General features: G+C 54.5%; 1 protein-coding gene across 1 annotated transcript; it reads left to right on the top strand.

The window, feature by feature from the left end:
• Positions 1-622: 622 nt before the first annotated feature.
• Positions 623-20,352, top strand: PPL (periplakin). The gene is made up of 22 exons (XM_015877169.3): positions 623-1,038; positions 5,891-5,990; positions 6,196-6,350; positions 6,694-6,814; positions 7,359-7,484; positions 7,731-7,772; positions 7,853-8,014; positions 8,636-8,743; positions 8,951-9,046; positions 10,249-10,371; positions 11,078-11,224; positions 11,386-11,537; positions 11,827-11,924; positions 12,474-12,631; positions 13,355-13,533; positions 13,671-13,809; positions 13,978-14,171; positions 14,781-14,931; positions 15,225-15,308; positions 15,727-15,843; positions 16,047-16,139; positions 16,760-20,352. Exons 1-22 carry the CDS (start codon positions 977-979, stop codon positions 19,442-19,444), a joined length of 5,292 nt encoding a protein of 1,763 aa, XP_015732655.2. The 5' UTR covers positions 623-976; the 3' UTR covers positions 19,445-20,352.
• The last annotated feature ends 261 nt before the right edge of the window (positions 20,353-20,613 follow it).

The following is a 20,613-nucleotide window of genomic DNA, read 5'->3' as shown; positions in this document are numbered from 1 at the left end:
GGATGGGCAACCCCAGCTCTGACCAGCAAAGCCAGCACCTCACTGATCTCTGGGTGAAGATTTTCCCCCTAACATCTGACCTAAATTTCCCCTCTTTTAGCTTAAAGCCATTCCTCCTTGTCCTGTCAATATGAGACCATGTAAAAAGCTCTTCCCTTCCAGTTTATAACCTCGTTTAAGAACTGAATGGCTGCAGTGAGGTCTCCCCAGAACCCTCTCTTCTCCAGGCTTTACACCCCCAGCTCCCTCAGACTGTCTCCATAGCAGAAATGTTCCAACTTCTGAGCATCCATGTGCCCTCCACTGGCCCCTGGTCCCACCCTTCCTCTGCTGGGCCCCAGGCCTGGATGCAGCGCTGCAGGTGGGAGCTCCCGATGGTGGAGCAGAGGGGGACAATCTCTGCTATAGGAATGGCTGAGCTGCAGGCACTGAGCCTTGGGGAGGCTGGGGTCCGGGGAGCTGGGGAGGGGCAGGGGGTGCAGCAGTCTAAAGGCACAGTAAAATGGGAAGAGACTCCAGGGGGTGCAATGGTAGGACAAGGGTGAACGGTTTTAAACTAAAAGACGGGATGTTTAAGTTGGACGTGAGGAGGAAATTCTTCACCCAGAGGGCGGTGAGGCGCTGCCATTGCTGTGCAGAGCTGTGTGTGCCCATCCCTGGAGGTGCTCGCAGCCACGGACGGGTCTACGGGAGGTGCCCCCTCCTAGTGCACACAGTGGGCTGCGATCCCCCTCCCCTCACCCCGGATTCCCCCCTCCCGTCCTCTCAGCAGCACAGGAGCAGCGGGGATCCCCCTCCGGGCTCCTCCCTTCTCCTCCCAGCCCCGGCCCCGCTCCCCGGGAGGGCAGAGGCAGCCGCAGCCCCGTCCCCGCCTCCCTCCCTGGGCCCGGCCCCGCCGTCGCCGTTCCCGGCTCAGAGGGATCCCGGCGGCAGCGGGGGAAGAGCAGGAGAAGAGCGGGCGGCGGCCGGGGACGCGATGCACTCGCTCTTCAGGAAGCGCAACAAGGGGAAATACAGCCCGTCGGCGCAGAAGAAGAGGTGAGTGCTACCGCTGCGGTACCGAGAGCTCAGCGCCCAGACCCGGGTGGATTCTGCCGGGGGTCCCAGCCGGTGCTGCAGCTTGTGGGGCCGCCCCGAGCACCCCAGGATGTGGGCAACCCCATGGCATAAGCACCCCCACGTTGGGGTGCCTCTGTGTGCGGACACTGCCAGATTCCCTCGGTGTCCCAAAGTTCAGGCACCCCCAGGTGAGAGCAGCCCCCGGTGCCATCCCCAGGGCATGGCATGGCACTCATTGCTCAGACGGGACCGGGCAGGTGCCTTCACTGTCCCTGTGAGTGCCAGGTGAGATCCCAGAGCAGAAGTTTGGGGCAGAAAGTCTTCAACCTTTGTTAGTGCTTTCTAAGGATCGATGATTCCCTCTATTCTCTCTTTTTTGTTGTTTTATTTTTCCTCAACTTTATTGGTGCGACAGAGTGCTTCAGTTGTCTTGCTTATAAAACAAGAGCAGCAGTCAAGCTGCCTGTCAGACAGACGCAGTTAAAATGGAAATCAATGGGGAATCACCCTCCGAGGAGGTACGGCCGCGCTCAGTGCTGCGTGCTGTGGGCTGAGGGGTTGCATCCCCGACGTGCTCAATGCTGGGAGAGGTTTAGGTTTCTTCCTTGTTGGTCTCTGCGTTAAGGAGGAGCCCGCAGGAGGGGATGCTGCTGCCTCAGTCCGGGCTCAGGTGCTGCTGGGCTCCCCCTTTTTGGGGTCAGACACCCCTTGCCTTCAGGAGGGCTGGCAAGAGAAGATGGGATGGCCCTGAGCCCCCCACCAGCCCCATTCCCAGTGGTCCCGTTGCTGAAGGAAGGTGCCAACACCCTGTTGTGGGGCCACGGTACTTGGGAGGCTGCAAACCAGGCTTATTTTTAGGCTGGTTTGTGCCAGGACCGCGGTGCTGCACCCCCCTCTTCCCCCTCGCCCCCCACCCCTCCCTCTTTAGACACAGCCAAGAGGGGGCTGTGCCCATTAGCCCCAATTTGTTCATTCCTGCGTTGGAGTTTACAAACAGCTGCAAACACAGGGAACACTCCCACTGTGGGGAAACTTCCCTGCCATCAGGATGGGGACGCCGGCGTCCGACCGGTCGAACCACTCATAGGAGAAGGCAGAGGGAGACAGCAGGCAGCCGCCCCGTCCTGCGCTCTGGGCAGTGCCAGGCTCCCAGCCAGCACGGGAGGGACTGAGCAGCGCTGCTAACATCAGCCCAGCACCAGGTTGTAAGCAGGAATTGGGGTCTCAACACGGTGGGGGCTCCTCCAGCCTTTGTGGAGCACTTTGGGGAGGCGGCGATGCCGTGTTGAAGGTGCTCAGTGCCAGGGTGCCGCGGTGACCGAGGCTTGGCAGCAGCACGGTGGCATGGCACCAACCCAGTCATGGTTTGGCGAGCTCGAGGTTGTGCTGGAGCTGTGCCCAGGAGTGTTGTGGAGGGAGGAGATCGCTGCCCAGGCTGCCTATGGAGCAGCAGGTCACGTCCTGCAGTGGGTCACAGCCCGGCCAGGAGCTGCTCCCCCTGTTCCTGTGTTAAATCCTGAAGAGGATTTGGGATGCACATGACATGGTGGGACCTTGATGTACCAGCCTCAGCAGCACCCGTTGCCCCTGGAGAACATCCCTGCCAGCCAGCTCTGAGCACCCATCCTCTGGCATTTCCATTGGCAGGCAGTGCTCCGTGACTTTGCCTTCCTGGTGCACAATTGTATGGGGTCCATGTGGTAGGATGTCCCTATTCCCTCTCCATTCCTCCTAAAAGAGAGTAGGGATAAGGGCACACGGGCCATGGGAGCCTTGAGAAAGCTCCAGCCCGGCTGCCAGGGCTGGGTGTGCCAGGAGAGGCATTGCTGGCGGTGCAGCATGAGTGTGTTTATCTTATTCGGTTTATTTTTAAGAAGAGCCCAGTGCCAACCACACAGTGGTGCCAGAGGTCCCACATCCCAGGAAGGCAGAGCAGCCATATCATATAGGGGAACATCTCAGATCCTCCCCCATTCCCTTTCCCATATCCCAAAAACAGGAGGTGGGTTTCTCCCCACCACGCAGCACCTGCCTGGCCCGGCCTCTGGGACTGGAACTTAAGGCTCAGGGGTGGGGGGGACCTGGTTGTGGGGCTGGTACCCATTTCCAGAGGCTGTTTTGCAGGGCTGGAGTCAGCAGGACTGAATAGACAACCGGTGAGTCAGGGCCCTGCTCTGTATTTATAGCGCAGCGAGCCTCGCCATCGCCTGCCCTATTTTCACTTTAATTTCCATGCACATTACAATAACATATCACCATTAATACAGGGGAAGATAAACAGCACTGAAACAAGGCGGGCTGAGCATGACAGCCTGCTGGCCAGCTATGGCCCAATGTGTGCTGAGACTTTGGAGCCAGAGTTTGGCCTCCCCCAAATGGAAGGTATGCTGGATGTAGCCCTCTCTGCTCTGCCCCCATCCCACACCAGCAGTGCTGTTGTATGGCACAGAGACGCTGCTGTGCATAGGGTGGTTGCAGCTTCCTAAGAGAGCAGGGATGCAGAATGGCACCTGATCTATAGGTCCTGTTCACAGGGGGTGTGCTCTGCTCTGTGTGAGCACTCCCTTGTTTTAGGGGTGTGGGTGAAATCTCCTCCTCGTTTGAAAAGGAGAACATTTGGAGAGGTCCCAGGGACTGTGCACCGCTGCAGTCCTGCCCTCATCCCACACACACACACCTCTGGGGCGTTTGCTGCAAGGAGTGTTATCAGCAAAGACATGGGCTGATAGGAAGAGAGAAGAAAACAGAGGGGTCACATCATTGCAAGGTTCAAATTCTGGCACCAGTCAGAGAGTTGAGCTGGTTCACAGCCTTTGCTCAGGGCACAGTGTGGGGGTTTGCCAGGCTGGAGGTGCTGCCAGGCTGGGGAGGTCCAGGCAGAAGGTCGGTTTGGAACTCAGTTCCCTTTGACACCATCTCTTGAGCATCACCGTGTTGTTCTGAGAAGCTGGGAAGAGGGGGGACCCTCCTGCTGTGGATGCTCACATGCCCTGCAGCATCTTGGGGCTCTTCTGGGGAACGCCCGAGAGGCAGCTGCCAGCTCTCAGCAAAGCTGGAGCTCTCCCAAGCACGGTGAGCCAGGGCAAAAGCATCTCCTCTCCCTGAAGAGCAGAGAGCGGCTCCAAAGCTTTGAGCAACAACCGGTCAAGCACGGAGCAGCTGCCTCCTCCCTGCTCCCCAGCTGGGAAAAGCCAGAGCAAACCCTCCCCTCGTGCTGGAATCAGCCCCGTCCTGCACTGCAGAACAGAAACAGAGCCATTGTCAAACACAGCTTGTCACGAACATTACCATTTTTTCCTTCGTGATCAGAAAACTCCTTGGAAATGTTCGAGTTCTTCAGCAATGACAAAGCCTGTTTTTCCAGGGATTTTTTTCTTGTTCTTTTTCTTTTTCCCCCCTTTTCAAACAAAGCCGTCTCTATCTGGGCTCCATCTGAAATGCGGCATCGCTGTGGATCCCAAGCTGAATTTTATTTCCCCTGTACAATCTGGAAGCTTCTACATCACAGTCAAAACCAAAACTCAACAAGCTCCAAACTTCTTCTGTCTTTTGGGCTGCCATTTCCATCCGTGCTGCAGATCCCCATAGATTCAACCCCAGGATGTGGCTGGGCAGCACAGAGCCCCATTGCCAGCATGGGGCAGGCAGGCAGGGCAGCAGGATGCTCAGCCCTGCAGGTCACTGATGGACACAGCCACCACCCCACTCTGTGCCCACCTGATGATAACACCTATATAAAGAAAACTCAGTGCACAGCCTGCCCTGCTGTGCTGGAACCTCTTGGGGAAGTGGGATCTGCTGCAGGTGTATGGGGCAGGGCTTGAGGTGGATGCCTGCATCCCCAGTAGGGGATGGCTGTGATTTCCCCATTGAAGCCATGATGCTGCAACTCACCATATAACGCTGCTCCCACCTGGACTGTGGTCCACAGCTTGTGTAGGAGACACAGGGCACATCGAGCAGCAGCTCTAACGGGGATCAGCCTTTCCACGCGCCGTATAACAATTAATTCTGCTTCCACGTGATGAGATCATTAAGGCTCGTTATCTCCACTGGGTAAATGATTGGGATTAGAGTGAGCCAAGGTTCAGCCCTCATGGCAGGACCAGCTCTGGGCCCTTCAAGTATTTGGGAGCATGAAGCACGTGGGAGCGTGGTGGTGTTGGTGCTTAAATCCCATCAGCACAGTGCAGCCAAAGCGATAGAGGAGATGAGATGTTTAAACTAACCATGGCGATGCAGGAGCTGTGGCACAGGGTGTTCTGGGCATTAATGGAAGCATTGGCTGCAGCTCAGCTGTCCCCGCTGGGAACGTCTGGCTGACCCCATGCAATTCCTTACTGATATGAAGTAAAGCAGACGGCCAGCCCTGCAAACAGCCAGCAAAGAGGCTTGTACCCTGAGCACATAGAGAAGGGAAGGAGGATTCCTGCCTGGCAGGAGCCAGAGTGCACAGGCACAGATGCAGTGTGTGCCATCCCATTGCCTTTTATTTGCTCTAAATGGTGCACACCTCCCTGCAGAGCTGGTATGTCCAGAGGGAGGCAGGGTGTGAGCAGAACTCCTGCCCTGAGCCCAGGGCCCACGTGTGGCATCACTCCCATCGTGAAGCCCCGGCCACCACCCCCATGTTGGCAGCACGGCTGCGTGTTTTGGAAAGTGTTAGAAAGGCAGCAGTGAGTCACACACAGCTGCAAGGCCTGGCGGGCTCAGCTGGCCCCCAGCCATGTGGTGGGGCTATGGCATGCCAAAAGGAGCCCCCCTGGGATGTGGCCTCTCTGCACGGGTACCTGCAGCGTGATGAGCTCCTCTCCCTCTTCTCCCTCCCCAGCATCTCCAGCAAAGAGCTGACCGAGCTCATCGAGCGCCTGCAGAAAAATGCTGACCAAGTGGAGAAGAACATCGTGGAGACTGACTCCCGAATGCAGAATGTGAGTACAAGCTGTGGCCCCGTGCATGCCTGTGCTTCAGGGGATGGGAAAGGGACCACATTGTCCTCTAGCCAGCCTGCCCATCACTGTTGCACAGGAGCAATGCAGAGGGAGGAGCTCATCTGGCTCCCACTCTGAGGCACGCCATCGTGGATGGTGGTTTTTGCCCTTTGTGATCATTTCTCCCTGCTCTTTGCCCACCCAGGACTTGCACAAGATCAAGGCATGCCAGCTAGCACAGTACAAGGAGCTGACAGCTCAGAAGCTGACGGAGTCGGACAAGCTGCTCTATGTGCTGGATGGGGATGCAGCCGTCGCCAGGCACATGAAGCACCCCCAGGGGGACATGATCACTGAGGAGTGAGTACCGTGGGAGGGGATGGCCTTCTTTGTGGGTTCAGCTCAGAGCCCCCCATGCACAACCCATAGGCAGCAATTGAGCATGTCACCCACCAACAGCCCCAAATCAAGCTCTGCACTGTGGGGCAATATCTTCCCCCTGCCCTGAGCTAGATGATATACAGAGCAGCCTTGGTGCTTGGCAGCCTCTGCCCTCTGCTGCCCAGCCCATTGCTCAGTGGCACGGCTGAGGTCCCCGAGGGCATCACAAGGGGGCAGGGAGGGGACAACTGCAGCTGTTGCTAATGGCTGGGCTGCTCTGTACCCACATCCTGCACCTCACCTCATCCTTCCCTTCCTACAGCATCCGGCAGCTGAAGGAGCGAGTGGCAAACCTACGTGTGAAACATGAACAGATCTACAACTTCCCCCTGCAGCACATTGAGCCCCAGGTCAACTGGTGCACAGTGATCGAGGAGAAACAGGTACCGAGGGGACAGCAGTGCTGCTGCCTGGGCACTGTGCCTCAATGGGGACACCTGGGCTGAGAGAGGAGAGTCTCCTGGGTGAGCCTGTGCAAACCTCTGCTGCTCTGCATCCAAGGGTGGAGACCATGCTCTCTTCCCTCTCTATATGGTGCCTGAACAGTGCTAAGGCTTCCCTGACACCCAGCTGTCAGTTCTGCTCCAACATGTGCCCCTTGATTCTCATCCTCTATCTACATGCTGCTGGGTTCTCAGTAACCACCCTGCAGTTATGGGATGGCCACTGCCAGGTGCCCTCAGTAACCACCCCCATTCTCTGCATGCATAGGGGATCCCTGCTGCATCAGCTTCAATCTCAAATTCTCAGATCCCCCTTATCATGGTGCTGCACAGCCCATTAGAGCCTCTGTGTCCCTTAGCAACAGCCCCAGAGCCTGCCTCAGCCCAGCTCCACACCCAGCTCCAGTGACCAGAAGGAGCCACCCAGGTCCTGGCTGCTGCATCCCATTTCCCTGCTGCTGACCCCGTATCTCATGTGCTGTAGGATGCGTTGTGTGGCAAGGGCTTCGGGACCGATCTGCCGCTGGTCAACAGCCAAGTTGAAGAGCACAACATCTTCCACAATGAAGTCATGGCCATCGGCCCACACATCACCAAGGAAGGCAACAAGGTCAGCACTTCTGCCCCATATCCCGCTGGAACAGGGGCTTCATGCCCAGAGGGAATGCAGGCAGCTCCCAAGCCTGGCTTGGGCTGGGTGAGTGCCCAGACCCACTGTTGGCTTTGGAGCTGAGCATCCCACATCACCTCCAGCTCCACGAGGAACCCAACCCCACAAAAGCCCTATTCAGCCCCATTCAAACTTCCACTCTGCTAACACCCCCCTCCCCAACCACCTTTCTTCTCCTATTCCCAGGAATACATGGGTGACCTCCAAGCCAAGTACCAGAAGCTGCTGGTAAGAGACCTATGGAGTGCGGGGCTGGGGTGGGGTAGGGAGAGGAGCACGGGGCTGAGCTCTCCCTCTCTCCCTGCCAGGCCGGCTCGCAGCAGAGGCAGCAGGACCTGAACTCGCTGCAGGACTACATGCAGCGCTGCACCAACAAGCTCTACTGGCTGGATCAGCAGGCAAAGGACCGCACGCACTATGACTGGAGCGACCACAACCTGGACTACCCCAGCCGGCGCCGCCAGTATGAGGTGGGTGCACGATCACACCGGTCCCTTCTGCCTCAGTTTCCCATCATTAAACACTTGGAGGTCTACAGGTGATAGAATGGAAACATGAATTACACAACCACTGAATGGTTTGGGGTTGGAAGGGAACTTACAGTGTGATGGTTCTGAGCTGCTGCAGGCAGGGACACCTCTCATAGAGCAGGGACACCTCCAAGGATGGGGCACCCACAGCTCTCTGGGCAGCAGAGCCACCCTATGAGTGAAGAATTTCCTCCTAACTAATTAAATCTCCTCTTTTAGTCTAAAACTGTTCCCCCTTGCCATGTTACTACCTACACTTGCTGGTAAAGAGTCCCTCCCCAGCTTTTCTGTATCTCCCTTGGGCTCTGGAAGGCTTCTCTAAGGTCTCTCAGGACCTTCTCCAGGCTGAACAACTTTATCTTGTGCTAGAAATAAAGCCAAGAGGAAAGCTGGCAGGTTGCTGCCTCTCCTCACCCTTATCTCAGCATTAGCTTGGCAAGAATCCCATCTTCAGCAACATCTGCAAGGAAAGGAAAACAAAAGCCACAGTGAGGGAACACAGTGCTTTGGGTATCCCCTTCTGTTTGTGTGGGGGTCAGCAGCTTGCTTCCCTCAATCTAGAACTTCATCCATCGGAAGCTGGAGGAGAAGGAGGAGGCCATCAACAAGCTGCACGCAGATGGAGACCAGCTGCTGGCCCAGAACCATCCTGGGAAGAACGCCATAGAGGTGAGCATCGGTGCTGTGCTCATCCCCCACCATGGGGAGCTGCAGCTGCCCCAAGGCTGCCCCTCAGGCTCCTCTGCTCTGGGCAGAACCCACAGCCCTTCCCCATCTCCCAGCCCCACTTTCGGCACTGCTCAGGATGGGTGCTGCAGGTTGGGGCCAGCTCAGGCTGCCATCCCCCCCAGGTGTTGACACAGCATTGCATTACAGGCACACATCGAGGCGGTCCACGCCGACTGGAAGGAGTATCTCAACTTCCTGATCTGCGAGGAGAGTCACCTCAAGTTCATGGAGGACTTCCACAAGGTACCAGACTGCTGGGGCTGGGCCTTAGGAACTGAAGCAGGGACCCTTAAATACCACCTGGTCCCACCCCTGCAATGAACAGGGACACCCACAGCTCCATCAGTGCTCAGAGCCCTCCCAGCCTGAGCTTGGGGGTCTGCAGGGATGGGGCACCGCTGTCCCCCTGGGCAGCCTGTGCAGTGCCTTACTGCCCATATTGTAACAGACTTCTAATCTGAACTCCCCTCTTTTAGTTTGAAACCATTACCCCTTGTCCTGTCACCGCAGTCCCTGCTAAAGACCTCTGTCCCCCTCTATCCTAGAGTCCCCCTTTAGATACCAAAGGGCCTCTCTCAGCTCTCCCTGCAGCCCTCTGTTCATGCCGCACAGCCCCAGCTCATAGCCTGTCCTGGAAGAGAGAGGTTCTATCCCTCAAATCACTTTTGTGCCCCTAAAAATCACCTCCTCCATGCACCAGCACCACTGCTCGGTGTCAGCACCCTCATGCACAGCAGAGAACCCTGCTCTGCTGGGACTCACAGAGGCTCCTGCCGCCTCTTTGCAACTTATTCACCACCTCAACCCCCAGAAAAGCCCCCAGGGAAGCCTCACATCAGGCAATGGGAGCTTCCCACCAAAGCAGCACAGTTGTGAGTGGGAAAAACCGCACCTGCAGTGCTGTGCTGGCTGCAGGGAGCCTGCATGGAGCTGCACAGCCCAGCTGAGCGCTGCAGACAGATGTCTGCCTGATAAATTGCATCTGGCAGCCTGGGAGGCTGAGCAGGGAGCAGGTCGGGCCGGATTCCTCTCCCACAGCCTGGGCGTGTTGAGGACGTGATGAGGCTCCTGCCAAAGGGGGAAGCAGGGTGCCCAGCCCCTCCGTGCTTCCCCTGGTACCTGCCCAAATAACTGCCCATGGGGTGGATTGCGTGGGGAAGGGCCAAACTCTGCCTGCTCCTCCTCGTTGGCAGCAGGGAGGAGCACGTGGCGTGATGCTGCCCACGTGAAACCCCAGTCAAAGTTGGGGAGCACTGGGAAACGTGGATTGAACAACCCTGCAGGAGAAAAGCTGCCTTCCTTCTCTCTCCCCCAGCTGACTTTCCCTGGCTCTGCTCTTGCAAATAGCAGTTTCTCATCCTTGTCTATGTGTCTCACCCACGGCACCTCGCAGGGGCTGTTCCTGCTGCAGGGATCCCCTGGTGAGAGATTCTGCTTTTCTGCAGTTTCAGAAAGATGCAAAAGATGCCCAGCAGCTCTTGAAGAGAGTCGATACGGACCTGGACCAAAAGTACAGCCCAGAGTTCAAGGACAGATACCAGCTGGAGTCGCTCCTCAGGGAGCTGGATGTGAGTAGTGGTAGATGGAGGATCAGGGGATCCAGAGCACCTCCATGGCACCATGGTGCAGTCCCCATAGGGGTGGGCACCAGCCCTGCTCACTGGCCATGCTGCTGCCTCCCTCCACCTGGCTCTTCCTCTGCCTTGAGCTAGGGATTGCCTCTCCCACAGCAACGTAATTGCTCACCGGGCTGGTTTTTATTTGTTCTCCCATTGAGTTGGTGCTCATAAAGGGTAGGAGTATAATTAGACCTGCTGCTGGAGGAGGCAGTGGAGCGAGCTGTGCTGGGGCCTGGCTGTGTCCTCAACATGATGCAGCACTGCTTGGTGCAGCAAAAGCTCTGCCCAATGGGTGCCCTTCTACTCCCCACCCCAGTGACCATTGTAGGACACCCACCTGCCTGGACACAAATAGAACAACCCACACAGAGCTTTGTAAAGTGCTTATTGGAGCTAATTGCTGGGAGCAGGGCTATCCCAGCACCAGGCACAGAGACCCCCCCCCCCTCAGCCTGGCTGTAGGAGCTGGCTGTAGGACGTGGGAGCACTCAGTGCAGGATCCCAGTGGCTGCAGAGCAGGACCCAAAAAGCCATCCAAAAAGCAAAGGAAGCTGAAGGCTCTGTCAATCAGTATAAGCTCTTCCCAGCTTTGGGGGCACAGGAGCACATCCCCTCTCCCTCCATCCCACGTTTCTTTGCTCATTCCCCATGCTAGGACCAAGAGAAGGCCCTGGAGAAGTACGATGCTGTTGTGCAGTCGCTGCAGGAACGCAGCCAGCATGTCCTGCCCCTGCGGTACCGTCGGCTGCCACCACCACAACCCATCCCTGTGGAGGCTCTATGCGAGTATGAGGGCGAGCAGGTAATGGCCCCGGGGTGAATGCAAGGGACAGAGGTGACACCAGCACTGGGGACAGGGTGACAGGCAAAGCACAGCCTCTGAAGAGGCTGGGGGCTGTGGGGAGTGAGCCCATAAGTGCAAGGGACACAGCCTGACCTGCTGCTGTTGGTTCCCATCTCCAGGGCCAGATAACCCGAGGAGCCCACTACACCCTGCAGAAGAACAGTGGAGACATCTGGGAAGTGATGGACGGTGCTGGAGGTGCCATCAGTGCCCCGGGTGTCTGCTTCATGATCCCCCCTCCAGATGCAGAGGCAATAGCACTGGCAGACCAGTAAGTGCAGGACCACAGCGCCCAACCCTCCCAGTGCCACCCCTCCAGTCAGATCCCCCTCCTCTGGGGGGGTCTTTAAGTGAGGGGAGTGCTCCCACTCACTGGGAAGCACTCACAGGATGAAGCACCTCTCCTGCTGCACCACACAGAGGAAGACTCTGCTGTGCCCACTAATGAATGTGGATGAGGGTGCTGAGAACCTCCCAGCTGGGCTTCTCCCAGTTTTTACAGCCCAGATGAGTGCTGGAGGGGCAGTTCTTACCTCATCTCCATGCTTTCCCTTCTGTAGGATTGCTGATAGCTACGTAGCTGTGAAGGAGAAAACCTCCAACTGCAAGAATGTCCTCCAGCAGCGCTACGAGGGGCTGAAGGCCGACAGCATTGGAGGTACAGCTCTGCCAGGGCAGCCCTTTCCCCTACACTGTAGTAGTGCCTTGAGCTCAGGGATGCCTCTGCTTTGTCCCCTCCACCAACAACCATGCAATCCTGCGCCACTTCTGTCCTCGTACCCAGGAGATAATGGTGGAACATAGCACCACCTGGAATCAAAATCATGGAATGGTCCAGGTTGCTTAAGCTTTTTGAGATCACCAAGTCCAACCATCAGCCAAAAAGTCCCACACCAAACCACATCCCTTTGTGCTACACCCATACATCTCAAACACTGCATGGATGGGGACACCACTATTGCCCTGGGCACACACCAGTACCTGAGACACAGTGCCTTTGATTCTTGCTGGTGGCCAAAGAGCTGGGCTGCTGCTTTGTTGGAGTGAGAGGACATCACTGACAGCTTCTTATCTCCTAAGAGTCCTGGGGCACAGTGTTGGAACAAACAGGTTGTGGTTACAGCAGGCAAAGAGCAGAGGAGGATGAGGTTTCATGCTCAGTGGTGGGACTGAGCTGACTCTAACCTGCCCCATTCTCCTTCCCCAGATGCTGCATCAGTTCAGGGCCGCCAGCTTCTGGCAGGGTTGGAGAAAGTACACAGTGACCTGGACAAGTTGGAGAAAGCAATAACAGCAAACCTCCGTCCGCCGCTGGAGCAGAGTCGGGCTGTGCAGGACAGCACTGAGCGCTCCAAGGACCTGAAGGTACGGGGCTATAGGAGCAGGCACATTGTGCAACACAGGGACCCTGCTTCCAAAGCTGGGGTCCTTCCAAGAGGTCTTCAGAGTGGTTCTTGATGTTCTGGATGCTGTCGGTGCTCCCAGGGGCATGAGGGCACAGGGCAGTGCCACCACCACATAGTGACCAAACAAAGATACCAACACTTGCAGTCCAAGGCACAACTTCTCCTTGTGCACAACTCAGCATCTGCTCCACTAGGCTCCGGTGCTGCAACACTTTGCTCCCTTCCTCTCCTTCTGACCCCTAATTAATTCAGGCTCTGTGCCACAAACCTCCCTCGTTCCAGGAGGAAATCCACCTCCTGGCTACGTTACCTGCTGAGGGCTGTGTCAAAATCCAAGTGCTACCACAAGTGAGAGCAAATTGCTCCAGCTGTCTGCAGCACTTTGATGTCCAGGAGAGAAGTCAGCCTTCAGGCTGCAGAGCCCAGTGGTCCAGATGAGCTCAGCATGTTTCCAACAGAGCCGGAGCTTCCTTGCTGAGGGCTATCTAGCCTGCTCCAACAGAGCTGGATATGAGCCTGGATGGAGAAAATATCTTCTTGTTCCCTTTAGGGCTGAAAGGCACCTGCCACCAAGCACACACCTCAGCCCTGCCCTCCCCTCTCACACCAGACAGCTACAGGTCAGCTGTTCTTCCCCATAGCCACAAGGTTCAGTTGCTGCAAAGGTTTTTTCCTACCGCAGAATATAACCAATGAAGTCCGTCGCATCGAACCAGAGAAAATGAGGAAGATCCAGGACTGCGAGGCCTTCATTGAGTCCGTGCCCAACACTGGCAGCGCTACGTTGGTAAAGAACAAGGTGGAGAACACCAACAAGAAGTATGACCGTGTGGTTCAGCTGCTCAGTGCTGCCCAGGAGAAGTAAGTCATGGCACAAGCCCAGCAGAAGCAGACAGGGTTGGTGGTGATGGGCTGGTGGTTGGACTTGATGGTCTTAGAGACCTTTGATAACCTTAATGGTTCTATGATTCAACATCCTTCCCCTTGCATCCGTACAGAGTTGAGGTGGCCACACACCTGGAGAAGAGCCTCCAGCAAGGCCGAGACCTGCTGTCTTCATATGAGAACAAACTGGTCACAGATGACACTGTGCCAGAGGACTTGCGGGTGATAGACCGTAAGAAAGAAGAGCTGCTGGTGAGTGTTTGCTGCAGCCTGTTTTCTACCCTATTGATGTGTCTCACACACAGAACTGCTTCCCAGGAGCTGTAGCAGTTGCTGCCCCAAGCCCTGAACACAAATTGGTGGTGACAAAAACCTGGTACATGTGCGGCCCTGAAGAATCTCTCCCTCCTTTTTCCACAGGCCATGGGCTCTGAGCTCCAATCCAAAAGGTTCTTGCTTAATGAGGCAGAACAGAACTTGCTGAGGACAAAGACCTGCTCCAACACCCTGGCCAGCAAGTTCCAAGAGCACTGTCCTGACATCGAGCGGCAGGAAGCTGAGCTCTACAAGCTCAACCAGCGCTTCAACAACCTCAGCAAGCAGATTGACCACAGGTGAGGCTCTAGGACAGCATCTAGCTGGAACTGGACCAGCCTGGGATGTTTACAGTAGGGCAGGAACCACTCTGAAAGCAGAAGAGGTGTAATGCTGTCTAGGAATGGGCAGTTGCAGAATGGATTCCAGGCTGTGCCAAGGAGGAGGCGATAGATGTTCCTGGCACGCGCTGGCTGGGTAGGTCTGGGCAGCCTCTGGGATTAAATGTTCTTGCAACAGAGATGGGGACTTTGGCAAGTGGCTGCACCAGCAGTAGGTGAGATAAGAGCATATGAGCTGTCATCCACCCACACCTGCCTCTGCCTGGATCACAGCACATCTTGTGCCTTCTTATCCCACTGCAGGCTCCACCCAGCATTCAGCATCCTCCACATTCTCCCTGCCATTTCCCTGTGACTCATTTCTCCTGCGATTTCCTCTTGCTTTCACACCAACCAGGTGGCAGTGATTCCTGCAGAAGAGCACCTGCAGGGAGGGGGATGGAGAACAACTCCAGCTCAAATCTGTGTCTTTGGGGAGCAGGGAAGGGAAAACAGGGACGAACAAAGAGGTGTTTGAAGAAGACAACAACTGAGACTGTGCTGACATTGAGTCCATTTCCCCTACAGAACGCAGACCCTGCAGAAAGCAAAGAGCGCCTATTCCAACTACCGCACAAACTATGACAAAATCAACCAGTTCCTTTGCAACATACCCAACTATGAGCCGCAGGAGACAGACAACATCCAGCAAGTGGAAGTGAAGCTGAAGAACCAAGCGGTAATTCTTTCTGAGAGCCCTGGGCTGCTTGAGGGAGGGGAAGAGGACCACAAAGAGATGATTAATGGAGTCAAACAGCTCCTGCGCATAACATGGGAAAACATACAGGCTTAGCAGCTTTATTTTTACACTATAAGGTCCCACACTCTTACCTGTGACATGTTTGTAAATAGCAGGGCAGTGCTAGGAGGTTGCAATTCTCAGTGTTGTAACTTCAGTGGCAACCCTCCCAAAAGGTGAATGAAGTCTTTGGGCTTCTGCATTCCCTCTGAATGCATCTTTGTTTGTCCCAGGCGCTCCTTGGTGACATCGCAAGTAAAGAACAGGAGGTGCAAAAGGTCTCTGCCACAGCTCAGCAGTACCAGCAGGCAGTAAAGGTAAGGGCTGCAATTCTGCCAGCAGGAAAACTCTTCACATTCTATTGAGAGCTGTCTGTTGAAGAACTAGGAAGCCTAGTGTGCTTGCTTAAACAGCTGAGGAGCTGGACCCAGGTGATGTCTGTTCCAACATGGACATCACATGGCAATTAGCCAGGATTTCCTGCTTGGGAAAGGAGTTTTCTACTCCATGGCCAGCATTGGTGAGGTGACTGGTGAGTCTGGTCATACTGCTGTGGTCACCAGACTGTAGGACAGGCAGAACGTGCCCAAGAGCCTGCAGGGTGACCCACAGGTCCCACACCAGCCTCAGCAGCTTGCCCAAAATGTGGCCAAAGGGAAGAAGTCAAGAGAGATGGAGTTTGGGGGGGGTGATGCAGGAATCTCACCCCTTCCTCCTGGGAACTTCTTCCCACAGGACTACGAGCTGGAAGCTGAGAAGCTGCGGTCCATCCTCGACCTTGAGAACGGGCGCAATGGGTACATGAGCAAGAAGCCCAGGCTGCAATCTCCAGCTGCAAAAGTGAAAGAGGAGGTAAGCAAGAGGTACCCTACGGAGAGCTACAGCAGCTCACAGCCTGTGGGACCAACGGGGGTTATGCAAACAAGCATTTCATGGTCAGCATCCTGGATAGAAGTGCTTGTGGAGAGAGCAGGCCACCAGCCACTTGACACTGGCCAAGACCAGGGACGATCCCTGGTCCCACCACCTTTGCTGAACACTCTTTTATCTCCTAGGAAGCCATTCTGGCAGCCAAGTTCACCGAAGTGAATGCTGTGAACAGGCAGAGGCTGCAGAACCTGGAATTTGCTCAGAGCCTCCTGAGGCAGGTAAGCCATCTCCCACACACAGAGGCTCAGGGCTTGGCTGTGCTGTGTGGCTCCTGAGGGTCAGCTCGGTGCAAGCTCAAGCTCTTGGCTTAGATCTATGTGTGCTGCAGGCAGGCAGCTTGATGCAGCTGCAACAGGCTGTGGCAGTGTGAATCTGAGAGAATATGAGAATCACACACACACACGTGTGCCTTTACTATTACAAGCTGAACTGGAAATGAATATAGCTGGCATTTCATGCCCCTAAAGCCATCAATCAGCAGACACCTCAATGAAGTGGTCTGCCTGGGATGAGGCCCAAGCTCTCCATGTTTTCCAGTTCCTGATCATCCTTAGAAGCTCTGTGCTATTTTTAACACTTCCTTTATGCCTAGCCCATACCAGAATGTGCATCTGTCAGAGCTTAAAGCTTTGTTGGGACCATAACAGGTATCACTGAGAGCGATTTCCAGGCCAGGAATCCACAGAGCAGTTCAAGAAACACCCATCTGCAAATCTGCCCTGTTTAGTGTTTGCAATAGGCAGCCTCCATTAACCCAGATCAGCATCCTCCTGCAGTACTGTCGCAGGAGTGAACGAGCTTACTTGGTGCTTAACTACACGCTTTTTTTCGACAACAGCAGCCAGAGGCTCAGGTGACACAAGACTTCATCCAGACCAAAAAATCTGTAAGGCCTGTAGAAGAAGTCTGGAAGTTGAAGAAAGAGCTTGAGGATGAGACTCAGCGTCGGCAACAGTTAGAAGCTGAGATCCAAGCCATCCAGAACAACATTGTCCACCTGCAAAACCAGAAGCCTCAAGAAACCGTGGTAAAGAAGGAACTGGTGAAGAAAGTACCGGACCCGCAGCTGGAGGAGAGCTTCCACAAACTGCAGCAAAGCCTGGCTGAAGAGCAGCGCAAGAACCAGGTGCTGCAGGATGAGCTGGAGGCCCTTAAAGTCAGGCTGCGTGTTTTGGAGCATGAGAAGAAGGAAGGAGGGCAGGAGTATATAGTGAAAGAGGTGCTGCGCATTGAGCAAGATAAGGCTCAAGCTGAAGAAATCCTGAGGCTCAAAGAAGAATTGGAAGAGCTCAGGAGGCAGGAAGGAACCAGGGAAAACGAGGTCAATCTTTTACGCCAACAAATCGCTGTGCTGTCCAGCGAGAAGAACAAAGAGCAGGAGAAGGTAACAGAGAAGGAGGTGCTGAAGCTGCAGAACGATCCCCAGCTGGAGATGGAATTCCGAATGTTGCAAGAGAACAAGGAGAGGGAGAGTGCCCTGAGGCAGAAGCACGAGGAAGAGCTCAGCTTCCTCCAGGAGAAGCTCAAACGTCTCGAGAAGGAACGGGCCATTGCTGAGGGCAAGATTACTGTCAAGGAGGTGCTGAAGGTGGAGAAAGACGTGGCCATCGAGAGGGAGGTGAATGAGCTTCGGCGCCAGTACGAGGATGAGAAATCCAAGGGGCGTTCCAACGAGAGGGAGAAGGCCGAGCTGCTCAGGAAGATCCAGCTGCTGGAGGAAGAGAACACCAAGGTGGTTGTCCAGGAGAAGGTGAGGGAGATCGTGCGGCCGGATCCTAAGGCTGAAAATGAAGTTGCCAACCTTCGGTTGGAGCTGGTAGAGCAGGAGAGGAGATACCGGGGTGGTGACGAACAGTTGAAGAGCTGTCAGAATGAACTGGCTGCTCTGCGGAACAGAGAGCCGCTGGTAGAAGTCAAAGAAGTCATTAAGGAGGTCATTAAGTACAAGAATGATCCAGAAACTGAAAAGGAGCTACAGCGGCTCCGTGAGGAAATCATAGAGAGGACAGCAGCAATTGAAAGAGCTGACCTCGAGATCTACCAGCTGAAACAAGAGATACAAGCTTTGAAGGATACCAAGCCTCAAGTGCACACAAAGGAAGTTGTTCAAGAAATTCTGCAGTTCCGGGAGGACCCGAAGACGAGAGAGGAGGTGGAATCTCTGAGAGTGCAGCTGGCGGAGGAACAAATGAAGCACGTTGACCTGGAGAGGGAGCGGCTCCTCCAAGAAGAGAAAGTAAGACAAAAGGAGGAGGAACTTTCCCAGGTGAAGGAGAAAGTGGTCCAGCAAGAAGTGGTGAAGTACGAGCAAGATCCTGCCTTGAAAGCAGAAGTGAACTCCTTCTCGCAGAGCATTGAGAGCGAGCTGAAGCAGATAGATTCCCTCCGTGAAGAACTGCGCAGGCTGCAGAGGAGGCGGTCTGAGCTGGAGCGACAATTGGAAGAACTGGAGAAAGAGAGACAGGCCCGCAGAGAGGCGGAACTGGAAGTGCAGAGGCTGAGGATTAGGTTGAATGAGTTAGAAGAACAAGAGAGGGAAACGACAGAACGAGTAACAGTGAAACAGAAAGTGATCCTTCAGCAAGATCCCCAGCAAGAGAAGGAGCACTCCCTTCTCAAGCTGGAACTGGAAGAAGAAAAACACCGGAGACAAGTCCTGCAAACTGAACTGGAAGCCTTGAGAAAGAAGCTTCTTTCATTGGAGAAAATGGAGGTCAAAGAGAAAGTTGTCTTTTCAGAGAGCGTCCAAGTGGACAAAGGAGACACGGAGTATGAGATTCAGAAGCTGAAGAGCAACCTGGAAGAGGAGAGCAGGCGCAAGAGGGAGCTAGATGCGGACATCAATAGGCTTGAAACCAGGCTGTCTGAGGTGGAATTCAACAACTCTAAGTCATCGAAGGAACTAGACTTACTGAGAGAAGAAAACCACAAATTACACCTTGAGAAACAGAACCTGCTGATGGAAACAAGGAGGCTGCAGTCAGAGATTGAACTCACAGCAACAGAAGCTCGGGATTTGAGAAACATGACCCACATGGACAGTGGAATAAACCTAGACTCCAGATTCCAAGCTCTGGAAAGAGAGTTAGATGATCTGAAGCAGTTATCTAAAGAAAAAGATGCAGAGATCGAGCAGCTCCAGAACCGCCTCAAGACGGTGGCAATCAAGAGGGAACAAAGAGAGAACCACCTGAGGCGCTCCATTGTGGTCATCGATCCAGACACAGGCAAGGAGATGTCTCCAGAGGAAGCTCATGTGCTTGGCCTCATTGAATGGAGCCTGTTTGTCAAGCTGAAGAGTCAGGAATGCGACTGGGAAGAGATCTCAATCAAGGGGCCCAATGGGGAATCATCCGTGATCCTCGACAGGAAATCAGGCAGAGAGTTCTCAATCGAAGATGCGCTGAAAAGCGGCAGACTAAGCACGGCCCAGTACAACAGTTACCTCAACAAGCAGATGTCAATCCAGGAGCTGGCGGTCTTGGTGTCTGGAAGTAACTACCCAGTGCTCGCTCCACTTTAGAACCTTCTCTTAAAGGCAGCAAGTCAGAGCTGCACCACTTGTTAAGACTACCAGATCACTGCAAATCCTCGCCCTCCTTTGCATCTTCCAAAATGCTAGAGCCTCTGTCCAGCCGCGCTATGAAGCCGCACTGCTTGCTGTCATACGCTGCGGAAAAGCACCGCCAGTAGTGGAAAACACCTTTGTCAAGCCTACAACTAAACCTTCGCTCCCTCTTCAGCCCTACCCAACCACTCAACAAACAAGATGACAAGCCAAAAACAAGCAAAGTACCTGAAGTCCAAAAGACTCAGTCAAACCCACAGTTTCTTCAACATGTAAGCCACAAAGGCAGAAAACAAATAAATAAAGCAGATGTTAGGAGACTGAGGGTCAAAATGATTCTGGGCTGACCAGCGAGAGCTGGGTACATCAGCTCCATGTTGGTAAGCCTCACAGTTTGACTGTGGGCAACCAAACGATGGGATTATCCTTGGAGAAAACCGGCTCTGTAAGCAAAAGGCGTGATGTGCACCTCACCTTGGTACCATCACATGAACACCCGACCTTTTTGCTCACCGGCGTGCTGATGCTGCTGGGCAAGAGTGAAATGAAGCACAGTAATTTGATGGTGTCAGCCCTAGATCCAGGAGGAGCATTCCTATACCATAGAGTTCACCAAGAAGTATGTGAAGAGCCGGCAGCAGTGCCGAACACAAGATGCTGGTGTAAAGCATGCAACTGTAACCAAACGCAGAGTGCCTTCGAAACACAGTTAGCTTACCTCGTGGTTGAGAGCCATTTGTGCTGGTATCTTATCGAATAGAGTTACATGCAGCTACACGTCTCACTTACTTGTGTACGGGAACGGGAAATAGAGGGGAATTCTATTTATAGTATGAAATAAAAAAAAAATGCAGTGGTTCCAATCAGATGTTTGTCTTCCTTTATTGCTTACAGCGCTCTCTTGATCCTTGGCCTTATGGGAAGATGCCAGCTGAGAGTCAACATTAAAAAGAAACTGATAAATAGGACTATTCCTTTGACCAGACTCAGCGTTAGCTGGGACTAATTAGCGGCATTAGATGGGAGGGAACTGCACCATCAAATGAGACTGCAGCTACGGGAAGAGAGGGATTTATGCTGGGATGCTACTAGAGACTTCTAGAGTACAACTAACTGTTTCCTTT

Source organism: Coturnix japonica, chromosome 13 (assembly GCF_054131305.1).
Source record: "Coturnix japonica strain WE chromosome 13, WE-NBRP24, whole genome shotgun sequence".
Lineage (NCBI taxonomy): Eukaryota > Metazoa > Chordata > Aves > Galliformes > Phasianidae > Coturnix > Coturnix japonica.
Note: the sequence above shows the minus strand (reverse complement) of the source record. Positions and strands in the feature narration are given on the sequence as shown.

What these genes read in the sequence shown, in the direction of transcription:
- PPL (XM_015877169.3), top strand. Translation starts at nt 977, where the DNA reads ATGCACTCGCTCTTCAGGAAGCGCAACAAGGGGAAATACAGCCCGTCG. An exon ending in CCGTCGGCGCAGAAGAAGAG is followed by an intron (nt 1,039 to 5,890) that starts GTGAGTGCTACC and finishes CTCCCTCCCCAG; the next exon opens with CATCTCCAGCAAAGAGCTGA. An exon ending in CTGACTCCCGAATGCAGAAT is followed by an intron (nt 5,991 to 6,195) that starts GTGAGTACAAGC and finishes TTGCCCACCCAG; the next exon opens with GACTTGCACAAGATCAAGGC.